We start from the raw sequence: 21947 nt of genomic DNA on the forward strand, positions 1-21947 counted from the left end.
AAAAAAAAAAAAAAAAAAAAAAAAATTCAACTTTTAGTTTAGGTTTAAGGGGTACATGTGCAGGCTTGTTACCTGGGTATATTGCATAATGCTGAGGTTTGGGATATGAAGGATCTTGTCACCCAGGTAGTGAGCGTAGTACCCAGCAGTTAATTCTTCAGTCTTTACCCCTTCCTCCTCCCCACTCCAGGAGTCCCCAGTGTCTGTTGCTGCCATCTTTATGCCCATGAGTACCCAATGTTTAGCTCCCACTTATAAGTGAGAATATGCGGTATTTGGTTCCTATTCCTGCTTTAATTCACTTAGGATATTGGCTTCCTGCTGTATCCATATTGCTGAAGAGGACGTGATTTTGTTCTTTTTTTAAATGTCTGCATAGTATTTTATGGTGTTTATGTACCACATTTTCTTTATGTAAGCCACCGTTGATGGGCACCTGCGTTGGTTCCATGTCTTTGCTATTGTGAATAGCCTCGCACAAGTTAGGTGCTGAATAAATGTTTTTGGGGTGAGTGAGTGAGATTCCTGGAGGTCTCTTGTAGGTGCAGGCCTGCACCTTTCTCGGCTTGAAACCCTTGCTCTTCTCTTCCTCCCTCCAGAATCATAAATCATAGCCTGATAGAGCAAGAAGACACTATTGATAATAGCTAATTAGACCCCTTATTTCACCAATGGGGAAACTGAGGCCCAGAGAGGGGAAGTGCTTGCCCGTGGCACAAGATGTTCTGGGCTGGCTTTTCTGGCCCAGCTGCCTCCTGTGAATATCCTGAAGCCTAACCTTGTCCCCGGCATCCTGGGGCTGACCGGGCTGTGCGGTGCAGCGCTTCCTGACTACCGTGTGCCTCTTGACTCTGCAGCTCTTCATCGGGTTTGGCTTCCCCTACGAGGGCCCCGCCCCCCTGGAGGCCATCGCCAATGGCTGCATCTTCCTGCAGTCCCGCTTCAGCCCACCCCACAGCTCCCTCAACCACGAGTTCTTCCGAGGCAAGCCCACCTCCAGAGAGGTGAGTGAAAAGCATCCTGGTCCCCAATCAGGAGGGGCCAGGACAGAGACCCCTGCAGGTCCTGGAAGAGGCAGACTGAGATGTGGGGCAAAAGGAGATAGGACAAGTGGATGGGGTACCTTCCTTTGTCCCTGCCCCACTGGCAGGCACAGGGGGCAGCTGCGATCTCTGTCCCCTTGCCAGGTGTTCTCCCAGCATCCCTACGCGGAGAACTTCATCGGCAAGCCCCACGTGTGGACAGTCGACTACAACAACTCAGAGGAGTTTGAAGCAGCCATCAAGGCCATCATGAGAACTCAGGTGAGAGCAGCTACATGCCGTCCAGACCACCACTAGTCCACACTGCTGGTCTTTACTCTGATTAGAAAACGGTGCCCCTCTGGGTGAGTTCAGACTTGCAGGCCTGGGTTGACAAAGGTGTCCATTCCTCCCCTGGTCAGACACAGCTCTGAGCCCCGGCATGTGGACTGGGGAGTGGAATGGGGGCCCCCATTCATCTACTCAGGTGTAATGTGTGAGGAAATGCCTTTGTGCAGTGAGCAACCTGCACAACCTTACATGGATTCGAGAGCCCTGGATCTCGAATTGTTTATGGAGCACTTTTGAGGGCCAGGTGCTAAGTGAGTGTTTTCACGATGAATGTGTGGAGATTCTTTAAACTGCTGCAGGTGTGGGTTTGCAGCCTTTACCCAGCACATTTCAAAATATAATGTGCACACAGACCATCTGTTAAATGCAGGGCAACGCTTTGAGTAGCAAGGGGGTAGAACACCCTGGGTCTCCAGCGAACGTGGGTGCTGGTGTGTGTAGGTTCACGTGTGTGGGCTGGGTGAGAGTGAGGAGGGGCTTGTGCCTGATGCTCATCTCCACAGTGGGCATGTTTGTGGCTTTTGAGCATGCCTTGTGCTTGGCTGGTTCCTTCATTCTGGGGAGGCTCAGACCTGAGGCTGAGCAAAAATAATCGCTCCAGGCCGGGCATGGTGGCTTATGCCTGTAATCCAGCACTTTGGGAGGCTGAGGCGGGCAGATCACTTGAGGCCAGGAGTTTGAGAGCAGCCTGGCCAACATGGCAGGTTTCTCAAAGTCAGGGGCTGTCTGAGATTGGATTCCTCCAGGAAGTAACATGAAAACAGGAATTTCAGCAGTAGCTTATTTGGGAGGCAACCCCAGGAAGCAGGGACGGAGGTGCCAGGTGAGGCAGGGTGGGTATCAGCAGGTGGCACCTGGAGCTTATCACCACGGGGGCCTCTGTGAGATGGGGTGGGTCACATCCCAGAGCTGTCCTGCCCGAGGAGAAGGAGGCTAGGGTAGGTATCCTCTTCCCATCCATCTGTGGCTGAGGGTGGCGCCTGGGATGCCAGTTCCTGACACTTTTGACCTGCACATGGATGGGCTCAGCAGGCCAGAGACAGCCCTGAGGTGGAGTCACAGGTGACTGAGGGTGGGGCGCTGATGGTCCTGCTGCAGGGAGAGGTTGTGTGACCTTGTAATGCTGGGTCCTAGCAAAGCACCGGCCTAGACAGAGTGCGGAGGGATAAAAAGCTCCCTTGCTAGCTCTCAACCCAGTGTTGTCCCCTGTCCTGGGCTGGTGGCTTAAGTTCTGGCAAGGCCTTATAGAGCACAAACAAATAGAGGCCAGGTACAGGGGCTCACACCTGTAATCTCTGCACTTTGGGAGGCTGAAGTGGGCGGATCACTTGAGGCCAGGAGTTCGAGACCAGCCTGGCCAACATGGTGAAACCCCACCTCTACTAAAAATACAAAAAAAAAAAAAATTTAGACAGGCATGGTGGCACTCGACTGTGATCCTAACCACTCAGGAGGCTGAGGCAGGAGAATCGCTTGAACCTGGGAGGTACAGGTTCCAGTGAGCCAAGATCATGCCACTGCACTCCAGCTTGGTGACAGAGCAAGACTCCGTCTCAAAAAATTTTTAAAAAGACCAATAGGAACTTGGCCCCTTGGCCACGCCCTAGGAAGAGGGCCAGGTATTTGACTGGTACCAGTTCATAGGCTTAAATGGGGCTAGAAGTACCAGTGCCAGGAAGGAGGCCTTAGTTAGGGACCTCAGTGCATAGGAAAGAAGATTGAAGGGGGTTAACTGATTAATTTTACTGCTGGAAACTGACCAACCCCAGCCCACTGCATGGGGAAGCTGGCAGTAAGGTGCATAGGTAGTGAAGGGGGCTCCTCCCACCCCACAGTCTCCTCCTCCTTCTCCCCACTTCTCCACCCACCTGCCTCTGCTGTCCTCCCTCTCCCCTCCCATTGCAAACCAATCCTGCAAGGCTTCTCCTACAGAGGGGCTTGAGCAAGGCTGGGGAGGGGGACTACATAGACTTTTCCAATGTGGGGAGCAGGGTTGGCCCAACCTCCAAGATACATTGCTGAGCTGAATGAGGAAGACACTCCACCCTGTGGATAACTTGCCCCCTGGAGGCCCAGAAAGCAGGGGCAGGGGAGGGCTGTGTGCATGAAGGTGCTGGGATAGTCGCAGGTATTTCTGGTTGGACACATAAGAAATTGATAACTGGGGGAAGGACTGAGTGTCTGGGGTGAGAGGAAACTTCCCTTTCATTGCTTTCCCGTTTGATTTTTTTTTTTTTTTTACATGAACATCTGTTTAATTTTGTTAATTAAAAAATAACAATTACAAAGGGATTAAGGAAGCAAGGTATTGCAAATCCGACCAGCTGAGACTTGTGCCGGGCCCCAAACCAGCCGAGGCCCCTCTGCCTTCAGTCCCCTCCTTTCTGTGGGCCCCACCCCTCCGCATAACAGTTCACCCCGTCTTAGCTCACAGCAACTCAAAAACGTTCATGTGCCCAAGAGTCACCCGGGGGAGGGGCTTAAATGCAGATTCTCGAGTCCATCCCGCACCTTCCCATTTAATAGGACCCAGCTTTGCGTGGGAATCTGCATTTTAAATAAGAACTCTGGGTAATTCTAATAATCCCATTTTATTATTTTTTAAAAATATTCTTTTTATATTATTTGAATAGAGACGGGGTGGGGTGGGTCTCACTTTGTTGCCCAGGCCAGTCTCGAACTCCTGGGCACAAGCGATCCGCCCACCTCGGCCTCCAAAAGTGCAAGGATTACAGGCGTGAGCCACCATGCCCGGCCTAATAATTCTATTTTAGAAAACAGGTTTAGGGCCAGCTGGTGGAGGCTGAGAGCAAATGAGGGCCGCCATCAGGGGGAGTGGCTTGTTCAGCAAGTCCTGCGGCCTTTTACAGGGAAAGGGAGGGAGGAGCAGCCAGGATAGGGAGAAAGGGGTGAGAAGAGGAGGTGAGAAGAGGGAGATCTAACACACAGCCCAGCCAGCCCCCGGCCTGACAGCCATGGAAAACCAGGGCCCGGCACCCCTTCTGTGTCTCTGCACCTCCCCGGCTTTGCCTGTGGGCATCTCTGTGTCCACAGCAAGGCCATTCAAGGTGATGCCAACACCGGCCTCTACCACACCCCTCCCTGCTGTCATTCCCGCAGGCCAGCAGTTCCCAGGCAGGACCAGCACCTGTCACTCTGTCAAGACTGATGAGGGTGCACACCTGTAATTAGATCTAATGGGGGTGATTTCTAGGCCAGGCAGGCTGGCTCCTCCGGCAGGAGATTCGTGGCAGGCGGAACGTCATCCCTGGCTGTGAGTGTTCGCTTCACACAGGGACCTTTGAATTACCTTATGACAAGAGCTTCAGACACAGGAGTGAGAGTAACTCAGAGATCTGCTGTCACGGAGAGGGGGAGCGGCATTTGGAGGGGAAAGCTCTTCTCTGGGGAGTTTTATTTATAACCTGGGAGTGAAGCCTTGTCCCTGCAAGACCCCCAGAAGTGTGTGGGGCTCAGAGGCTCCCAGGACTTTGTTATGAGTATTTAGGGAACCAGCTGGGGCAGCAACTGGCTGCCAGGGTCTTCTTGGGCCATCAGCTTGGGAACGAGAGCAGGTCGGGACAGGGCTGTGCAGAGCATGGGGCTTCAAGGCTGAGCTGAGGATGGGACCTGCAGATTCTCCAGGACTTCGAAGTTGCCCCAGTGTTAAGAATACCCGTGCACAGTGCCAGGGAAAGTCAGTGCTGGCGCAATGTCCGGCTTCAAGGACGTCGGTGACTGCTGCTTCCCTGGGACCCTTGAGTGTCAGGAATGTCCCCTTGGCCAGAGGCCCCAGGACAGGTCTCCTAAGAAACACAGGAAGCAAGACGGAGCTTGGCACAATTGCACTTTCTAGCACCACCCAACGCCAATGAGGAAGAAAGGAGGTGGTTGCAGGCTTGAATCAAACAGTTAGATTTCACCCACTGGCTAAAGACAGAAAAGTGGCCTCATTAGGAGATGGGCTGGGCCGGGTCAGGTGCCACCAGACATGTTGGGATGGGGAGGTCGAAGGCTAAAACAGACCTTTCTCTGAGTCTGGGATGGCTCCTTCCTGGGTCCTGACCGCTGCCCCTGCCCTTCCAGGTCAGTGATTTCCTCCACGGTGGCTCCGCGCTGGGCCTGAGAAGGTTAATGGAACAGGAAGGGGTTGGTTGATTAAGAAGTGGGGGGAGGCAAGAGTACCCCCTTACTCCTCTGTCACCTCTTCCCTCCATTTCCCTGGCTTCTTGGACCCCAGCTACTCTGTGCATCTGCCCACACGACAGGTTGCTGTGTGACTATTAGATATTTATTTATTTATTTTTGAGACAGAGTCTCGCTGTCACCCAGGCTGGGGTTTCACTGGTACAGTCTTGACTCACTGCAACCTCCACCTCCCAGGTTCAAGCGATTCTCCTGCCTCAGCCTCCTAAGTAGCTGGGACTACAGGCACCTGCCACCATGCCCAGCTAATTTTTTTGTAGTTTTAGTGGAGTCGGGTTTCACCATGTTGGCCAGGCTGGTCTCGAACTCCTGACCTCAGGCAATCCGCCCGCCTCGGCCTCCCAAAGTGCTGGGATTATGGGTGTGAGCCACCATGCCTGGATGACTATTAGATATTTAGACAGACAGCCCGTGGTCTCTGTTTGGGGGTTTGTGCCTGTGGGGGCAGGGTACTTTGCAAATGTCATCTCATTCCCGCCAACTGGGAGATGTCCCTGTGTTCCTCTGCGTGAACGTCCCATGTCTTGGGCAGGTTACAGGCAGAGCTGGGGATGCCTTTTCATTCCATGGCTCTTTCCTGAGCACCCACTGTATGCCAGGTACTGTGCCAGGCACCGGGGATTCAAAGTGAACAAGCCATAGTCCCCACCCTCAAGGGGTTCATAAGTTCACGAGAGACATGAGGAATAAACAGGAGACAACACAGGGGCTCATTCTGTGCTGGGGAAGTCTGGGGTGCTGGGAGCCACCATGGAAAGTATTCCTGTAACAGGAGTGGGGGTGGGGTTCAGGGAACGCTCCCTGGAGCAGGTGATGCCTAAGAGGGTGGGTGGGCTGTGGGAAGAGGAGGTGTCAAAGCCCAGGAAGGGACAGAGTATGAGCTTTATCCCCAGTGCAGTTGGGACCAGGACCTGGGAGGGGCGGGGAGGGATGAGGCTGGGCCTCGTGGGTCCTGAGCCTGAGTCCCGGAGGACCACTGGAGGGTATGCGGGGAACAGGGACTCTGAGCTGGGCGGAAGGGCCAGGTGGATGGGGTGGTCACCTCCCTGGGCATGGCACAGGATATGAGAGCCCACCAGACCTCCACTCCCAAGGCTGAGCATGGCAGGGCCCCCAACAGCTGGGCCTCCTCCCACGCTATGTCTCTTCCCGTCCCTCCCACAGGTAGACCCCTACCTACCCTACGAGTACACCTGCGAGGGGATGCTGGAGCGGATCCACGCCTATATCCAGCACCAGGTCAGTGAGCCCTCTGGTCTCTGCCCCAGATCCCGTCAGACCAGAGGAGGGGGCTGAGCCAGCTTCATTGTCTGCCCAGGGACCTGCATCCGTGAAGTCATCCAGCTCCCTGCTCCCTCCTCCAGCCTGTCCAGTCTGTTTTCCCAGAGTTCCCTCAGGGCTGGAGACAGGCAGGCCTGACTGCGGGTGTAGAAAGCAGCACTGCTCGGGGCACCCCTGCCCGGGGCCCAACTTTAGAGCTGAGCTCCACGGCACTAACAGAAACACAAAGACTTTCATTCTTAGAAAACAGTGGTTGGAAAGTCTGGTAACCGATTGGGATTTGGTAACTGGGAAGTGAAGATCCCCGGACTCCCCACCCACCCGCTAAGGATGGCAGTGAGACTGGAACAGGAGATTGGGATCTCTGCCCTGAGAAAGCAAGGACAGCCCCACGGTTTCAAAAGCTCGGCTACCCCAGCCCCCCAAGGGAGCACCTGGGCAGGCAGCTGTCCCAGGAGTACACTCCTTTCTCCTGCCACGGGTGCTCAGAGTGCCTGGAAGTAGTGGGTGAGAAGGAGGATGTGCCCTATTCCTGGGGAGTCCTGGCCCCCCACTGCATCCTGGTGGGTCTAAGCCACCGTGAGGGCTGCAGGTGGCCCAGATGGAGTGCGGCTCTGCAGGTTCCAGGTCTCCAGGGTGATGCCCGGGGTGGGCCTTGGGCTCGGGGGCCCTGGGGCAGGTGGCTGTATGGCTGTGAGAAATTTCCATGGGTAGTGCGTGGCCTCCCTTTCCATCTTGTTGGCCCCACCAGTGTTAGGGGCCGGGAGAGTCTGGTTCTCCCCTGTCCCTTTACAGATAGGAATACCGAGGCCCCCAGAAGGGAGAGCGTGTTCAGGTGACAGGGTGAGGGTCAGGGCCGTGGCCAGAACCCAGGACTGAACCCAGACAGGAAACTCACAGGAAGGCATTCGCGGGGCCCTCCGACCCCTGGAGTTGAACCCTGCAGGGAGAGCCTCACGGCCAGCCGGGGGCCGTGTCCCCATGGAGGGCAGGGCTCGTGGGCCCCAGAGTAGAAACCCCAGCCTGACCTTAGCGTCGAGGCTGCTCCAGGGCAGACAGGATGCAGAGGGCCCTGAATCCAAGTCCTGTTCTGCCATCCAACCCCAAGGCCCTGGGCAGGTGCTGTGACCTCTGAACCTCTATAATTCCTGTAAGCGATCTGGAGACATGAGTGTCCATGAGAAGTAAATGAAATAATGCAGGTAAAGCTACCCGGTATTCAGTAAGCGCCCAATAGTGGTGGCTCATACTGGCACGGCAGGGCCACACCTTCAGGTGTCTCCCAGGCACACCTGGGTCACATTTCCCCGCCCTAACACTGCTCTCCTTCTTGCAGGACTTCTGTGTAGCTCCAGGCCCTGCCCTGCCAGGGGCCCACACCCCGCAGAGCCCCTTTGTCCTGGCCCCCAATGCCACCCACCTCGAGTGGGCTCAGAACGCCAGCTTGGCCCCTGCGGCCTGGCCCCCTGCACACTCCCTGCGGGCCTGGCTGGCCACACCTGGGAGAGCCTGCACCGACACCTGCCTGGACCATGGGTTGATCTGTGAGCCCTCCTTCTTCCCCTTCCTCAACAGCCAGGACGCCTTCCTCAAGTGAGTGTGCCCCCTACCCAGCCCCTATCCTCACTGGCCCAGCCGGGCTCACTGAGAGCTCTCACACCTAGAACCGGCCCTCAGCCCTGCCAGTCAGGGGGATTTAATGCTTTCCAATGAGTCAGGAAGGATCCAGAAGGGATCCTCCAGGCCATTATCCAGGTCACTGCTGCCCTACTCTTGGCCAAGCCCTAAACTACCAGGGAAAGCTCCTTCCAGTGCCTGCCGTCTTCCACCCACTCAGCCGCCTACACATCCTATTTGGGCATTGTCCTATCCCAGACCATGAAAACTGTCCCGGGTGCTCCTCCTACTGGGGCTGCCTGGGTCCCCAGCCCCTCCAGGCCAGGCCCCTCTCTTCTCCAGAGGTCCCTGGGTAGCACGTGGGATAAAGGAGCACATCTCCTTACCCAGTCTGGGATGGGGATGGGCCAGAGAAGTGGGGCAGGCGGGTCTAGGCTCGGGGCAGCCCCTACCCTGCCCCAGCCCTTCTGCCCAAGTGACTAACGCTGAGTGACGGTGCTGTGCGGTGCCTGCCAGGCTGCAGGTGCCCTGTGACAGCACCGAATCGGAGATGAACCACCTGTACCCAGCCTTCGCCCAGCCCGGCCAGGAGTGCTACCTACAGAAGGAGCCTCTGCTCTTCAGCTGTGCCGGCTCCAACACCAAGTACCGCCGGCTCTGCCCGTGCCGTGACTTCCGCAAAGGCCAGGTGGCCTTGTGCCAGGGCTGTCTGTGAGTCCACCTCTGCCGCCCTGCCTGGCACCCATGCTGGCTCTCTCCTGCCACGGGAGAAAGCAGCAGCAGGTTCTGAGCTCCGGCTGCTTGTCCTTCTTGCAACCCCTCCAGGCCGGAGCTTCCTTCCTTAGCCAGGAAGCTGGCAGAGGAGAGCCGTGCACGGGAATAGGAGGAGGCAGCACGCTGAGCCCCTGGGACCTCCCAGGCAGGCCTCTGATTCTCTCCTGGGGACTCACGGCAGCATCATGGCCAAGAAGATGTCGGACTACTCAGAGTCCTCATGGCCCAGGAGCAGGTGGTCGGAGGCCCCTGGCTTTGTGCAAGGCCAGATCTGGGCCAGGTGGTGAAAGGGGCCCAGTCATTCTTGGGCCCAGGATGGGGCCTCTAGACTTGCAAGGGAGAAGAGCAGGGACCAGACTGCCCTGTGGTCCCTGAAGGGTCCAAGGAGGGGCCCTCCCCATGGCCCTGGAGAGCAGGCCTGGTGGTACCTGCTCCAGGCAGGGAAACTGGGGGCTCGCCCTCCTCCTATGAGGGAAGCCAGGCACACAGGGCCCACTGGTGTTTGGGATGTGGACAGAGGGGCAGGGGGCTGGGAGAGGGCTAAGCTGAGGGGTCCTGTTTGTGCCTCCCCTTAGCCCCTTCCCTCCCGATTTCCCGATTCCCCCACCCTCCTTCTACACTTGAGGACCACAGTTGGGGGTGCAGGAACCACCCAAACCCTAGTTGAATTGTTTCTCTCTCCTGCTTGTTCCAACCCTTTTCACTCTGGGCTTCTCCCAAAACCCATCCTGGCATGACCTGTGACTGACTCCAGACGGTGGATTTGTTCCAAAGCCTCAATCCCTACCCCCTCCAAGGGGCAGGTTTCCACCCCAGCCTCAGAGAATGGGCTCTGGGACCCCCGCCCGGGGGTGGCCTTCATACACCAGGCACTTCCACAGGTGCTGACTCCCCAACTCCCCAGCATCTTTTGCAGACGAGGGCTTGGGATGGAGCCTTAGCCCCATGGTACGCCCTGCCCAGTTTCCAGTTGCCCTGTGTGCTTACCCCAGATAACCTCCCAGCCCATCAGTGCTGAGTCCTCATCCCTACCTCCAGCTTCCTCCGGCCTCAAACGGCCTCCAGATCTAGCCGTCCTTCTCCGAGTGGCATGCCTGCCCCAGGATGCCCCCTGTCCCTCCCCCCATGCCCAGAGCTCCGCCTGCCTCAGCGGGTCAGGCCTTCAGAACACTGCCACCCACCCAGTTTTATAATCCTGCTCCCACCCACCAACCTAGGCCTGCTCCTCCGCCCTTCCCAGGAGGCAGCCCCGGGATGCTGAGAGTTGGTGGAGGGGCCAGGCTGGACACTTCCCACGGGAGTCCCCTCCAGACATGGCTGGCCCCTGCAGCCGCAGAAACCACGATGGCAAAAAAAAACTCATTGGTTCCCAAGGACTAACCTGTGGGGGAAAGCAATAGAGACACTCTTTTTCTCTCTTTTTTTAAAGATTTATTTCTTGAAATAATAAATATTTTATTGGGATGTGAGACGCAGAAGAGGAACTGTGCTGATTCTCATCTTCCTGTGGCATCCAGAGCGCGCCCAGGGTGGAGGGCAGATGGCCGGGGTCCCCGGGCTCTGCTCCGTGTCAGTTGGGGCACATGGGGCGCTAGGTCTGCGGAGCTGGGTGCTGTCTGCTTCAAGCCGCCCAAAGGAAGTCCCTGCTGATGGCAGAGACCCAGGGTCTCTTAGCTGCCCCAGAGCTGTGACTGCAGGCACCCTGACAAGCAGTGGCGAACTCAGTCATGTTCACCTCAGGCTGGCCTCCGCCTACCTCCGGCTGGCTGTGACAGTGGCAGCGTGAGGTCAGAGAACACAAATCCATTTTGATAAGAGCCTGAGCCACATCATGAGAAAATGAGCCAGTGTTTACTGCCTCAGGCACTGGGCTGAAAGTTTGTCCCATGCTTGAGTTGTCATTTCATGCACTCAGCTACCCTAGCAGGTAAGTGCTGTTGTATTAATATTTCCACTTTACAGCAAGAGGCACAGAGAGTTCAAGTAACTTGCCCAAGGTCACACAGCTTGTAAGCAGAGAGGTGGGATTTGCTATAAAATGGGGATCATTTACAAGTCGTGGTGAGGAGCAAATGGCTGGATAGAGTGACAGCCTGGCATGGTGACCCTGCATGCATGGTCTTTGCTCCAGGCTTTTTGTTTTTTTGAGACGGAGTCTCGCTCTGTCACCCAGGCTGGAGTGCAGTGGCATAATCACACCTCACTGCAACCTCCGCCTCCTGGGTTCAAGCAATTCTCCTGCCTCAGCCTCCTGAGTAGCTGAGACTACAGGTGCCCGCTACCACCCGGCTAATTTTTGTATTTAATAGAGACAGGGTTTCACCATGTTGGCCAGGCTGGTCTCAAACTCCTGACCTCAGGTGATCCACCCGCCTCGGCCTCCCAAAGTTCTGGGATTGCAGGCATGAGCTACCGTGCCCAGCCTTCGCTCCCGGTTTTATGTGATCCTATATTTGAGTCGCTGCACAATCAGGGCCTTCCTTCCAGCCAAGAGTTCTCCACTGGGGCAGTTTTGTTCCCTGGAGGACAGCTGGCACTGTTTTGGATTGTTGTGACTTGAGGCAGGGGTAGCATGCTATTAGCCTCCAGTGGGGTAGAGTCCAAGGATGCTGGCAGCATTCTCCAGTGCACAGGACAGCCCCACGACACAGGAAGATCTGGCCTGGAGCGTCAGCAGCGCCAAGCTTGACACACCCTGTTCCAGGCCAGTGGTTCTCAAATTTTGGCATGCATCAGAGTCACCTGATTCCTGAGCTTACTGAAACACAGGTTGCTGGGCCCCACCTGCAGAGTTTCTGATTCAGCAGGTCTGGGGTTGGACCCTGGGATTTGAGTCTTTAATAAGCTCCAGGTGGGTGGGAGGATTGCTTGAGCCCAGGAGTTTGAGACCAGCCTGAGCAACATAATGAGACCTTGTTTCTACCAAAAAAAAAAAAAAAAAGAAGAAAGAAAAGAAAGCCAAGGTTGGTGGCATGCACCTGTGTTCCCAGCTACTCAGGAGGCTGAGGTGGGAGGATGGCTTGAGCCTAGGAGTTTGAGGCTGCAGTGAGCCATGATTGTGCCACTGCACTGTAGCCTGGGCAACAGAGCAAGACCTTATCTCAAAAAAAAAAAAAAAAAATGCCAGGCATGGTGGCTCACACCTGTAATCCCAGCACTTGGGAGGCCGATGCTTGAGTTGGAGACCAGCCTGGGTAACACAGACCTCATCTGTCTAAACAAAAACAAAAACAAAAAAAACTCTGGGTGCTGCTGCTGCTACAGGGGGCCAGGGCCCGCACTTTGAGAACAGCTGGTCTAGACCAAGCAGGTTCTAGAAGGTATTTCAAACATGAGAGTACCAATAACTCGGTGCCAGTTTTTAATTAACAGTGACTATGGCCATTTCCTTGTTCCAGCATGTAATGCCAGGTGAGAGGCCTCATACAACCAAATCTGCTCAAGCCACGCCATCAGAATTCCTCCTGCCCCCTCATTTTACAGATGGAGGCCCAAAGAGACCAGAGGCCTGGTCCATATCGTACAGCTGGAGGAAAAGCCCAGATCTCGGTCCCTCTCTGTCTCTGCTTCTGTCCCTCTCTGCTATGCTGCTTAAAAGAGGCTGAGAAAAAAATAGCTGAGCCAGGCATTTTCCATGGTCTTGTCCAGCAGGAGGGAGGTAGCGCTCAGAAACCTGGCCAAGGCCTTCTTTTAGGAACTGAGCCTAGTTAGGGGAAAAAAAAAAAAAAAAAAAGGCCAGGTGCGGTGGCTCACGCCTGTTTTCGCAGCATTTTGGGAGGCCAAAGTGGGAGAATCTGAGGTAGAAGGATCACTTAAGCCCAGGAGTTCAAGCAACCCAAAAATTATTATTTTTATTTTTTTGAGATGGAGTCTCACTCTGTCACCCAGACTGGAGTACAGTGGTGGGATCTCGGCTTACTGCAACCTCCGTCTCCCGGGTTTGAGCAGTTCTCCTGCCTCAGCCTCCCGAGTAGCTGAGATTGCTAGGATTACAGGCACCTGCCACCACGCCCGGCTAATTTTTGTATTTTTAGTAGAGACAGGGTTTCGCCATGTTAACCAGACTGGTTTTGAACTACTGACCTTAGGTGACCCACCCACCTCGGCCTCCCAAAGTGCTGGAATTACAGGCATGACCCACTGCACCCAGCCTACAAAAATTATTTAAAAATTAGCTAGTGTGGTGGCAAGTGCCTGTGGTCCCAGCTACTCGGGAGGCTGAAGTGGAAGGATCACTTGTGCCCCGGAGGTTAAGACTGCAGTGAATCATGATCCATGCCACTGCACTCCAGCCTGGGTGACGGAGTGAGTCCCTGTCTCAAAAAAAAAAAAAAAAAAAAGACTTTATTTTTTTGAGCAGTTTTATGTTCACAGCAAAGTTGGGTGGAAAGTACAGAGATTTCCCATATGCCACCTCCCCCACATACACAGGCCACCCCCACCATCCACATCCCCTACCAGAGTGGTCCATGCGTTCCAATCTATGAGCCCACACTGACATCATCAACCAAACACAGTTCACCTTGCAGCTCACTCCTGGTGCTGTGTATTCTACGTGTTTTGACAAATCTTGAATGAGATGTATCCACTATTACGGCACCATACAGAGTGGTTCCAGTGCCCTAAAAGTCCTCTGTGCTCCCCTATACATCCCTCCCTCCTTCTAACCCTGGAAAACCACTGATCTTACGACCGTTTCCACAGTTTTACCTTTTCCAGATCATCAGGTAGTTGAAGCCCTTACAGTCTTCTTAGATTACAGCCTTCTCAGATTGGCTCCTTTCCCCTAGTAACATGCATCTAAGATTCCTCCGCATCTTCTCATGGCTTGATGCCTCATTTCCATTTAGCCGTGAATAATATCCATTGTCTGGATGCATCACAGTTTGTTTACAGATTCACCTACTGCAGGACATCTTGGTTGCCTCTAAGTTTTGGCAGTTCTGAATAAAGCTGCTATAAACGTTCACGTCCAAGTTTTTGAGTGGAATCCATTTTCTTTTCTATTTTCTTTTTTGCTTATAACAATCATAGTCATTTGTTTTGCTCACAGATCTGCAATTTGGGCAGGGCTTGGTGGAGGTAATTTGTCTCTGCTTCACGTGGCATCAGCTGAGGTGGCTCGCCCGGAGGCTGGAGAATCACTTCCAGGACAGCTCACTCGTGGCTGACAAGTTGGTGCTGTCAGCTGGGGAGCTCAGCAGGGGATTTGGGCTGGGGCCCGTGGTTCCCATCCACGTGGGCCTTTCCCAGGACTCTTGTGCTTCCTTGCAGCATGGTGGCTGGGTTCCCAGCGTGAACGTCCCAGGAGAACAAGATGGAAGTGAAAGGCATTTTTTTTTCTTTTAACTAGCCTTGGAAGCCACACGCTGTCGATGCTGGCATTCTCTATTGGTGGAGGGAGTCACAAAGCCCCTCCTGCTACAGTTCGTGAGGAGGAAACATAGATGCCACCTCTCAATGGGAGGGGTGTCAAAGTCACAGTAGAGGAAGCGCTCGTGGAATGGGATATAGTGTTGCCTCTATCTTTGGAAAATATCATCTGCCAAAGATGCATCTTGGTCTTCCAGCATTTCTGGACTCTTGCCCTCATCTGGTCCAAGATGGCTCCCTTCTAAGGCCTCATTCCATCCAACGAAAGAGAAAAAGGAGAGCGGGGGAGTCAGCTCATGCCAATTCTGATTGTGCTGCATTGGCCAGAGCTTAGTCACATGGCCATGCCTAGGTTACCGGTTTATTGTAAAGGATTTTGCAGAGGATACAAATGAAGAGATGTGTAGGGCGAGGTATGAGGGGGGCGGAGGACGTGGAACTTCCATGCCCTCCCTGGATGGCCACCTTCCAGGAACCTCCACATGTGCAGCTGTCCAGAAGCTCCTGGACACAATTTCCAACTAATCCAGGTAAATGCCAAGGAACACGATTGCCGGATCATATGGTCAAAGTACGTTTAGCTTTGTAAGAAACTGCCAAGCTGTCTTCCAAAATGGCTGCAGCGTTTGGTATGACCAGCCCTGAATGAGAATTCCTGTTGTTCCACAGCCTCACCAGCCTTTGGGGTTGTCAGTGTTTTGGATTTGGGCCATTCTGATAGATGTGCAGTGGTATCACATTGCTGTTTTAATTTGCATTTCCCTGATGACATATGATGTGACATATATATTTATTTGCCATCTGTGTATCATCTTTGGCGAGGTGTCTGTTCAGGTCTTTTGCCCATTTTTTAATTGAGTTGTTTTCTTATTGCTGAGTTTTAATAGGTCTCTGTATATCAGCCTACTTTTGAATCCTGTCTGAACTTTTAAATGAAGCTGGAGGGGCTGGCTGGCAGTAGAGGGAGAGAAGTTGAGAATCAGAACGAATTTGCAGCCCGGATGTCAGTGCCAGGCAGAGCTGCGGCTCCCATGCCTGCCTCTGAAGTTGGCCACGGCTCCTTCAGCCCTGGCCCAACTCTGAACAGTGGAGGGAAGGGCAGGCACGAGCTGGCCTCAGCACCACCCTGCCAGGTGACCACCCCTCCCCACGCACAGGTGAGGAAACAGGTGTGATGAAGTCCCTCAGCCTGTGGACTCACCTGAGGAGCCAATTAAGCCAAAAACCAAAATATCTAGGCAGGGCCAGGCACGGTGGCTCACGCCCGCAATCCCAGCACTTTAGGAGGCCGAGGTGGGCAGATCACTTGAGGTCAGGAGTTCGAGACCAGCCTGGCCAACATGGTGAAACCCCCGTCTCTACTAAAGATACAAAAATTGGCTGGGCATGGTGGTGCACGCCTGTAATCCCAGCTACTTGGGAGGCTGAGGCAGGAGAATCACTTGAGCCTAGGAGGTGGAGGTTGAGACTCCATCTCAAAAAAAAAAAAAAAAAAATTTCTTAGAGTCAGGGTCTCACTCTGTCACCCAGGCTGGAGCTCTCAAACTTCTGGGCTCAAGCAATCTTCGCTCTTCAGCCTCCTGAGTAGCTGGGGCCACAGGCGAGTGTCACCAAACCTGGCTAATTTTTTTTTATAGAGATGGGTGGTGGAGGGGGGGTCTCACTATGTTGCGTAGACTTGTGTCAAACTCCTAGGCTCAAGCGATCCTCCCACCTCGGCCTCCCCAAGTGCTGGGATTACAGGCTGAGCCGCCGCACCCAGCTAGGCATCCGAGTTTCATAAAGCACTCCTCTGTGTGTCTGATGTGGTTCCGCTGTGAACCACTGCACTCACCCATCATACCTGGCAAGCTCCTCTGCAGCCCTCGTGGCTCTGCCCTCCAAGGAGGGAGAGGAGGTTGAGTACCAACTCGGGGAGGCCTCATTTGAAGCCTTGGCCTCCAGCCCCAGCACGTGGGCTGACGCAACTTCTCTTGCAGCCCAGGGTCAAGAGGAAAAGGTGGGGGGTCCAGCTGGACCTGAGGGCAAAGGATGCAGACAGGCCTCGGCTGGCTCCAAGACAGTCCTGAAGTTCAAGGGCAGGAGAAAGAATATGAGTGGGAGGCTGGTAACAAGTTCCGTCCCCCAGAGCCAGGAAAGCTGGAGGGCAGCAGAGGGGACAGGGTCCCAGCTCCCAGCAGGCCTGTAGGAGGCCAGCTGCCTGTGGAGGTCCAGGAGGCAGTCCCTACCCTGGGTTCTTCTCTTGGCAGCCAAGGCACCCTCTTAACTGGGCCTGGCGGGGCTGGAGGCCGAGCAGCTAGACCTGGTGGACCTGCCTTCCCTGTGCTCTGGCCCTGTGGCTGCCCCAACTCCCTTGGCTGACTTAGAAGGCTCCCAAAGACTCCGTATGTTCCCTAATCCCACCTTCCCACGCCCTCCCCTGGGGAAGATCTGACCTCTGGGGGTCAAGAGCAGGTTGGGGTCTCAAAAAAGAGGTCCGCAGGGTTTAGGTTTATCCACCCCTTTCTGCCTGGCCACACTGACTCCTCCATGTATTGGCCTAGCACTCTCTAAAAGGGATCAATGCATTCCCTTAATGGGGGCGGGGTCCTCTTTTCAGGACTGTGCTAGGGAGAGGCTGCCCTGCTCCTCCTTGGCTGTGCAGGTGCAGACCCCGCCACCCCATCCCGACAAGCCCGGCTCAGGAGGGAAGATGGGGTGAAAGCCCCGTCACGGTCCTCGCAACAGCACCGAGCTCCTCGCCGGGCTGGCACCCGGCACCCAACCTGCTGCTGCAGAACTTCCTCTTAGTTTGCACTTCAGCTTCCTCCTCTGTAGAATAAGGGACATCATCCTGGGACACAGGTGTTTTGAGGACTAAAGGAGGTAAGGCAGGTAAGATTCCAGGTGCTGCCTCTGAGATGAGGTGGCTGTTGATGACTGCATGGCACTCAGCTGCTCTCGGGAGCCGCACTGTCTCCAGGGGCAAGAAGCTGCCGCCCCTCCTGGCAGGAGAGCACAGTAAGGCTCAAGTGGTCCCCGGTTCCCAGCCTGCTGCCACCCAAGATTAGAAACCCCAAACCTGGGGGGCCTTCTCCTCACCACGGCTGCTGGAGGGGTGGCTGTCCTTGGGCAGAGCAATGCAGAAGATGCTGTGGGTTGAATTATGTTCCCCCGCAAAAGATGCATTGAAGGCATCCCTGGTGCCTGTGAATAGGATCTTACTTGGAAATAGGGTGTTTCCAGATGTTCATCAATTTGAGAGGAGGCCAGACTGGATTAGCACGGGTCCTAAGTCCGATGACTGGTGTCCTTATCAGAAGAGGACCCAGGGACACACAGGGAGAAATCTCTGTGAAGACAGAGGCAGAGATCAGAGCCATGCAGCTGCCCCAGCAAATACTAAGGGCTGCTGGTGACCGCCGGAAGCTGGGAGGGCAAAGAAGGACCCTTCTCTAGCGCCTTCAGAGGGAACACGGCCCTGCTGGCACCCTGATGCTGGACTTCGGGGCTCCAGAACTGTGAGGAAATAGGCTCCTGTGGTTTTAAGCCACAGCTGTGGTAAGTTATTATAACAGCCCAGGGAGGCACATACAGAAGGGTCAGACTTCTGCCTCTGAAGATAATAACAGAGGCCGAGCCACGCGTCCTGACTCAGGAGTTAAACGGCCCCCCGGTCAGGCTGCTGGCTCCAGCGTGCAGCCCGCTTTATCTTTTCGCAGAAAAGCAAAGTGTTTGCTGAAGAAAAGCCTCGAAGGAAAAAGAACGCAGCCCCCCAGGGATCCAGACGAGTCCCCCCCGCCCCAAATAAACACCCACAACACAGACCTTCGGGGCACCTGGGGTGCAGAATCCAGGCGCTTACAGCAGGAGACGGGGGTGGTCCTCAAGCTGGACTTTTCAGGTTGATTCTGCGCTCCTCTGGGACTGGCCCCTCTCACTTGAGTCAGCCTGAGATCGTCTCCGAGTCTCAGCTAAAAATAGTCCAGGCTCCAATGTCTGCATATATTTGAATATTGGGCTCAAGAGAGCATGATTCTGGGGAAACGGTGCAGCTGGTTCCCCCTGATGTTGGGGCGTGAAGCCAACAGAGCACTTTCTCCCCATTCAACTCTCAGCTCTCACAGCTGCCCAGGCCTGACCACCAGCCGCCTCTTCCTTAGAGAACCTTTGCCGGGGCCTTCTCCAGCCTGGGGCCCCATGGAGTAGCCCAGAGCTGGGTGGGATTGGGCTTTTGGAGTGCTGGGAGAGTTCCAGGCTGGGGTCTCAGCCCTGGGAGGGCTCCTTGGGCCCACAGAAGATACCCCTGGCCCCCATGGCTCCCCCAGCCCCATGCTGGTGCCCACCCGATCCTTGGACCTCTGAAGGTGGAGGGTGGGTAGAGACTATGAATCCCCCAGCCTTGTCTCAAGCCAGATTTAGACACCCTCACTTTGCCCTCTCTTTTCCCTCTCCCCATCACCATCCGTTCAGCAAACATTCTCCCAGGGGCAGGGCTGGGTAAGGCACTAGGCCTGGAGGGTACAATCTCCTGTCTAGTGGCTGAGTCCCGAGCCCCTGTGTCCAGGGCTGGGACCTGTTGGGGACTCAAGTGGGCTTCTTGAATCTGCTGGTGCCTGGTTTTCATCAGTTCTGGAGACCGCTCTGCCAATATCTTCAGTCTTCCTTTTCCCAATGACAGACCCCCCTCCCCATCTCACCGTGCTGGGGATGGGTGTTTTCGCTCTGTCCTTCCACAGAGGCCACAGTCCTGAAGGGGCCTGGCTTTCCGCAGGGCTCTCGATTCTGCATGTCCATCCCCAAGGCCACACCTCTCGTCTCCATGGAGGAGTCAGAGTCCAAGCCCTGGACCCCAGGACCGGGAAGCCTCGGCCCACGCGGGCCACACTCACACGGCCACCATCTGGTTTTCAGCTCCTGGTTCACTCTGGCCCTTGGGCTTCCCCTCCTTCCTGCAAGCTCATCTCTGCCTTAAGCTGGATGTGCTTGCTTGTGGTGGTTCCTTTCCTTTTCTTTGCATTTTCCTTTCCTTTCTCTTCTTTCTTTTCCTTTCTCTTCTTCTCCGCTTCTCTCCCCTCTGCTTTTCTCTTCTCTTCTCTTGACTGAGTCTCGTGCTCTGTCACCCAGGCTGGAGTGCAGTGGCGCGATCCTGGATCACTGCAGCCTCCACCTCCTGGGTTCAAGCAATTCTCCCGCCTCAGCCTCTCACGTAGCTGGAGTTACAGGCGCCCACCACTCCTGGCTATTTTTTTGTATTTTTAGTAGGGATAGGGTTTCGCCATGCCGGCCAGGCTGATCTCGCACTCCTGACCTCAAGTGATCTTGGCCTTGGCCTCCCAAAGTGCTAGGGTGACAGAGCCACCGCGCCCGGCCGGTTTCTTTTATTTTCTGGTGTTTCATAAAGAAAGGCTGCCCAGTTCCCGTGCCTGACATAGGACGAAGTTGTTAACCTTCCCAGAGGTGCTTTCATGTAAAGAGTGACTTCTCTCCTGGGATATAATAAAGAACATAGGCCATGGAGTCAGACAGCCCCGGGGTCAAACCCTGTTTTGGGCCCCCATCACTAGCTGTGCCCCACAGAGTTTACGTCTTTGAAATTTTGTTCCATCACCTGGTTAAATACCACTGTGTTGGAAACAAATGGCCACAAATTTAGTGGCATAAAATAACACAATATATCTTACAGTCCTGAACATCAGAAGTCTGGAACGGCCCTCACTGGGCTAAAATCAATGTGTCAGCAGGGCTGCCTGCATCCCTCTTGGAGGCTGTAGCAGAATCCATTTTCTTCCTCTTCTGTTTTCTAGAGGCTGCCTGCACTCCCTGGTTCTTGATCCCTTCCTGCATCTTTAGAGCCAGCAATGACCAGTCAAGTCCTTCCTGTATATCTCATCCCTCTGATGCTGACTCTCCTGCCTCCCTCTTTTTTTTTTTTTTTTTTTGGAGAGAGGGTCTCATTCTGTTGCCCAGGTTGGAGTGCACTGGTGTGAGCACAGCTTACTGCAGCCTCAACTTCCTAGGCTCAAGTGATCCTCCCACCTTAGCCTCCCAGGTAGCTGGGACTACAGGTATGTGCCTCCATGCCCAGCTAATTGTTATATTTTTAGTAGAAATGGGGTTTTGTTGTGTTGCCCAGACTGGTCTCGAACTCCTGAGCTCAAGCGATCTGGCCACCTTGGCCTCCCGAAGTGCTGGGATTACAGGCGTGAGCCACTGCACCCGGCCTTCAAATGTTAATCTCACCCAGAAACACTCTCAGAGAAACACCCAGAACGTTTGACCAGTACCTGAGTACCCCATGGCCCAGTCCAGTTGACAGATAAAATTACTCACCATGACCTCCTTTCAGGGAAGGAGTAAATCTCATCACACACACAAAGGTGCTGGGGTCAGCTCCCATGAGCTTCCAGAGATGGTTGTTAGATTTTTAGGAATTTTGCAAGCCAGTTGTTAAATTGTTAGTATCTCCAGACTGGCCAGGGTGGGAGTATTACACCATGGAAACTGGCAAGCACTAGAAATCAGGACTTGTTATTTCTTATTTGCATTTTGCCTTGTTCTAGATTTTGTATATAAAGATCATTGTGATCCCTTATACACAGCTATCCTTGGGGCATATATATATACACACACACCCATACCCCCCTATATATATACACACACCTATATCTATCTATATATATACACCTATATATATATACCTATATATCTATATATATACCTATATCTATCTATCTATATATATATATATATTTTTTGAGACCGAGTCTTACTCTTTTGCCCAGGTTGGAGTGCAGTGGTGTGATCTTGGCTCACTGCAGCCTCCGCCTTCTGGGTTCAAGCAATTCTCTTGCCTCAGCCTCCCTAGTAGCTGGGATTACAGACACCTGCCACCACACGCGCTAATTTTTGTATTTTTAGTAGAGACGGGGTTTCAGCATGTTGGCCAGGCTGGTCTCCAACTCCTGACCTCAAGTGATCCGCCCATCTTGGCCTCCCAAAGTGCTGACTTTGGGGTATAATTTATCACCATTCTTCCCAAGATTAGTTAAGTAATGTGCATCAAAGCCTTAAAAACACATGTCCTATGATCAGGTAATTTCACCTTTAGAAATGTCACTGAGGGGCCGGGCGTGGTGGCTCAAACCTGTAATCCCAGCACTTTGGGAGGCCGAGGCAGGCGGATCTCGAGGTCAGGAGATCGAGACCATCCTGGCTAACACGGTGAAACCCTGTCTCTACTAAAAAAATACAAAAAACCAGCCAGGCGAGGTGGCGGGCGCCTGTAGTCCCAGCTACTCGGGAGGCTGAGGCAGGAGAATGGCGTAAACCTGGGAGGCGGAG

The 21947-nt window shown here is 54.2% G+C and overlaps 1 protein-coding gene across 4 annotated transcripts in view; it reads left to right on the forward strand.

Moving 5' to 3' along the window:
• The window catches only part of MGAT5B (mannosyl (alpha-1,6-)-glycoprotein beta-1,6-N-acetyl-glucosaminyltransferase, isozyme B), a 91441-nt gene extending 80720 nt beyond the window's left edge, over positions 1-10721 (forward strand). For all 4 annotated transcript variants that reach the window (XM_011986724.1, XM_011986811.1, XM_011986644.1 and 1 more), the window contains 5 exons: positions 858-1004; positions 1188-1304; positions 6744-6818; positions 8197-8453; positions 8994-10721. In XM_011986724.1, coding sequence (XP_011842114.1) covers positions 858-1004; positions 1188-1304; positions 6744-6818; positions 8197-8453; positions 8994-9192 — 795 coding nt within the window. In that variant the 3' untranslated portion in view covers positions 9193-10721. The remainder of the gene's footprint in view (positions 1-857; positions 1005-1187; positions 1305-6743; positions 6819-8196; positions 8454-8993) is intronic.
• The last annotated feature ends 11226 nt before the right edge of the window (positions 10722-21947 follow it).

This window comes from Mandrillus leucophaeus, unplaced genomic scaffold (assembly GCF_000951045.1).
Source record: "Mandrillus leucophaeus isolate KB7577 unplaced genomic scaffold, Mleu.le_1.0 Scaffold1, whole genome shotgun sequence".
Lineage (NCBI taxonomy): Eukaryota > Metazoa > Chordata > Mammalia > Primates > Cercopithecidae > Mandrillus > Mandrillus leucophaeus.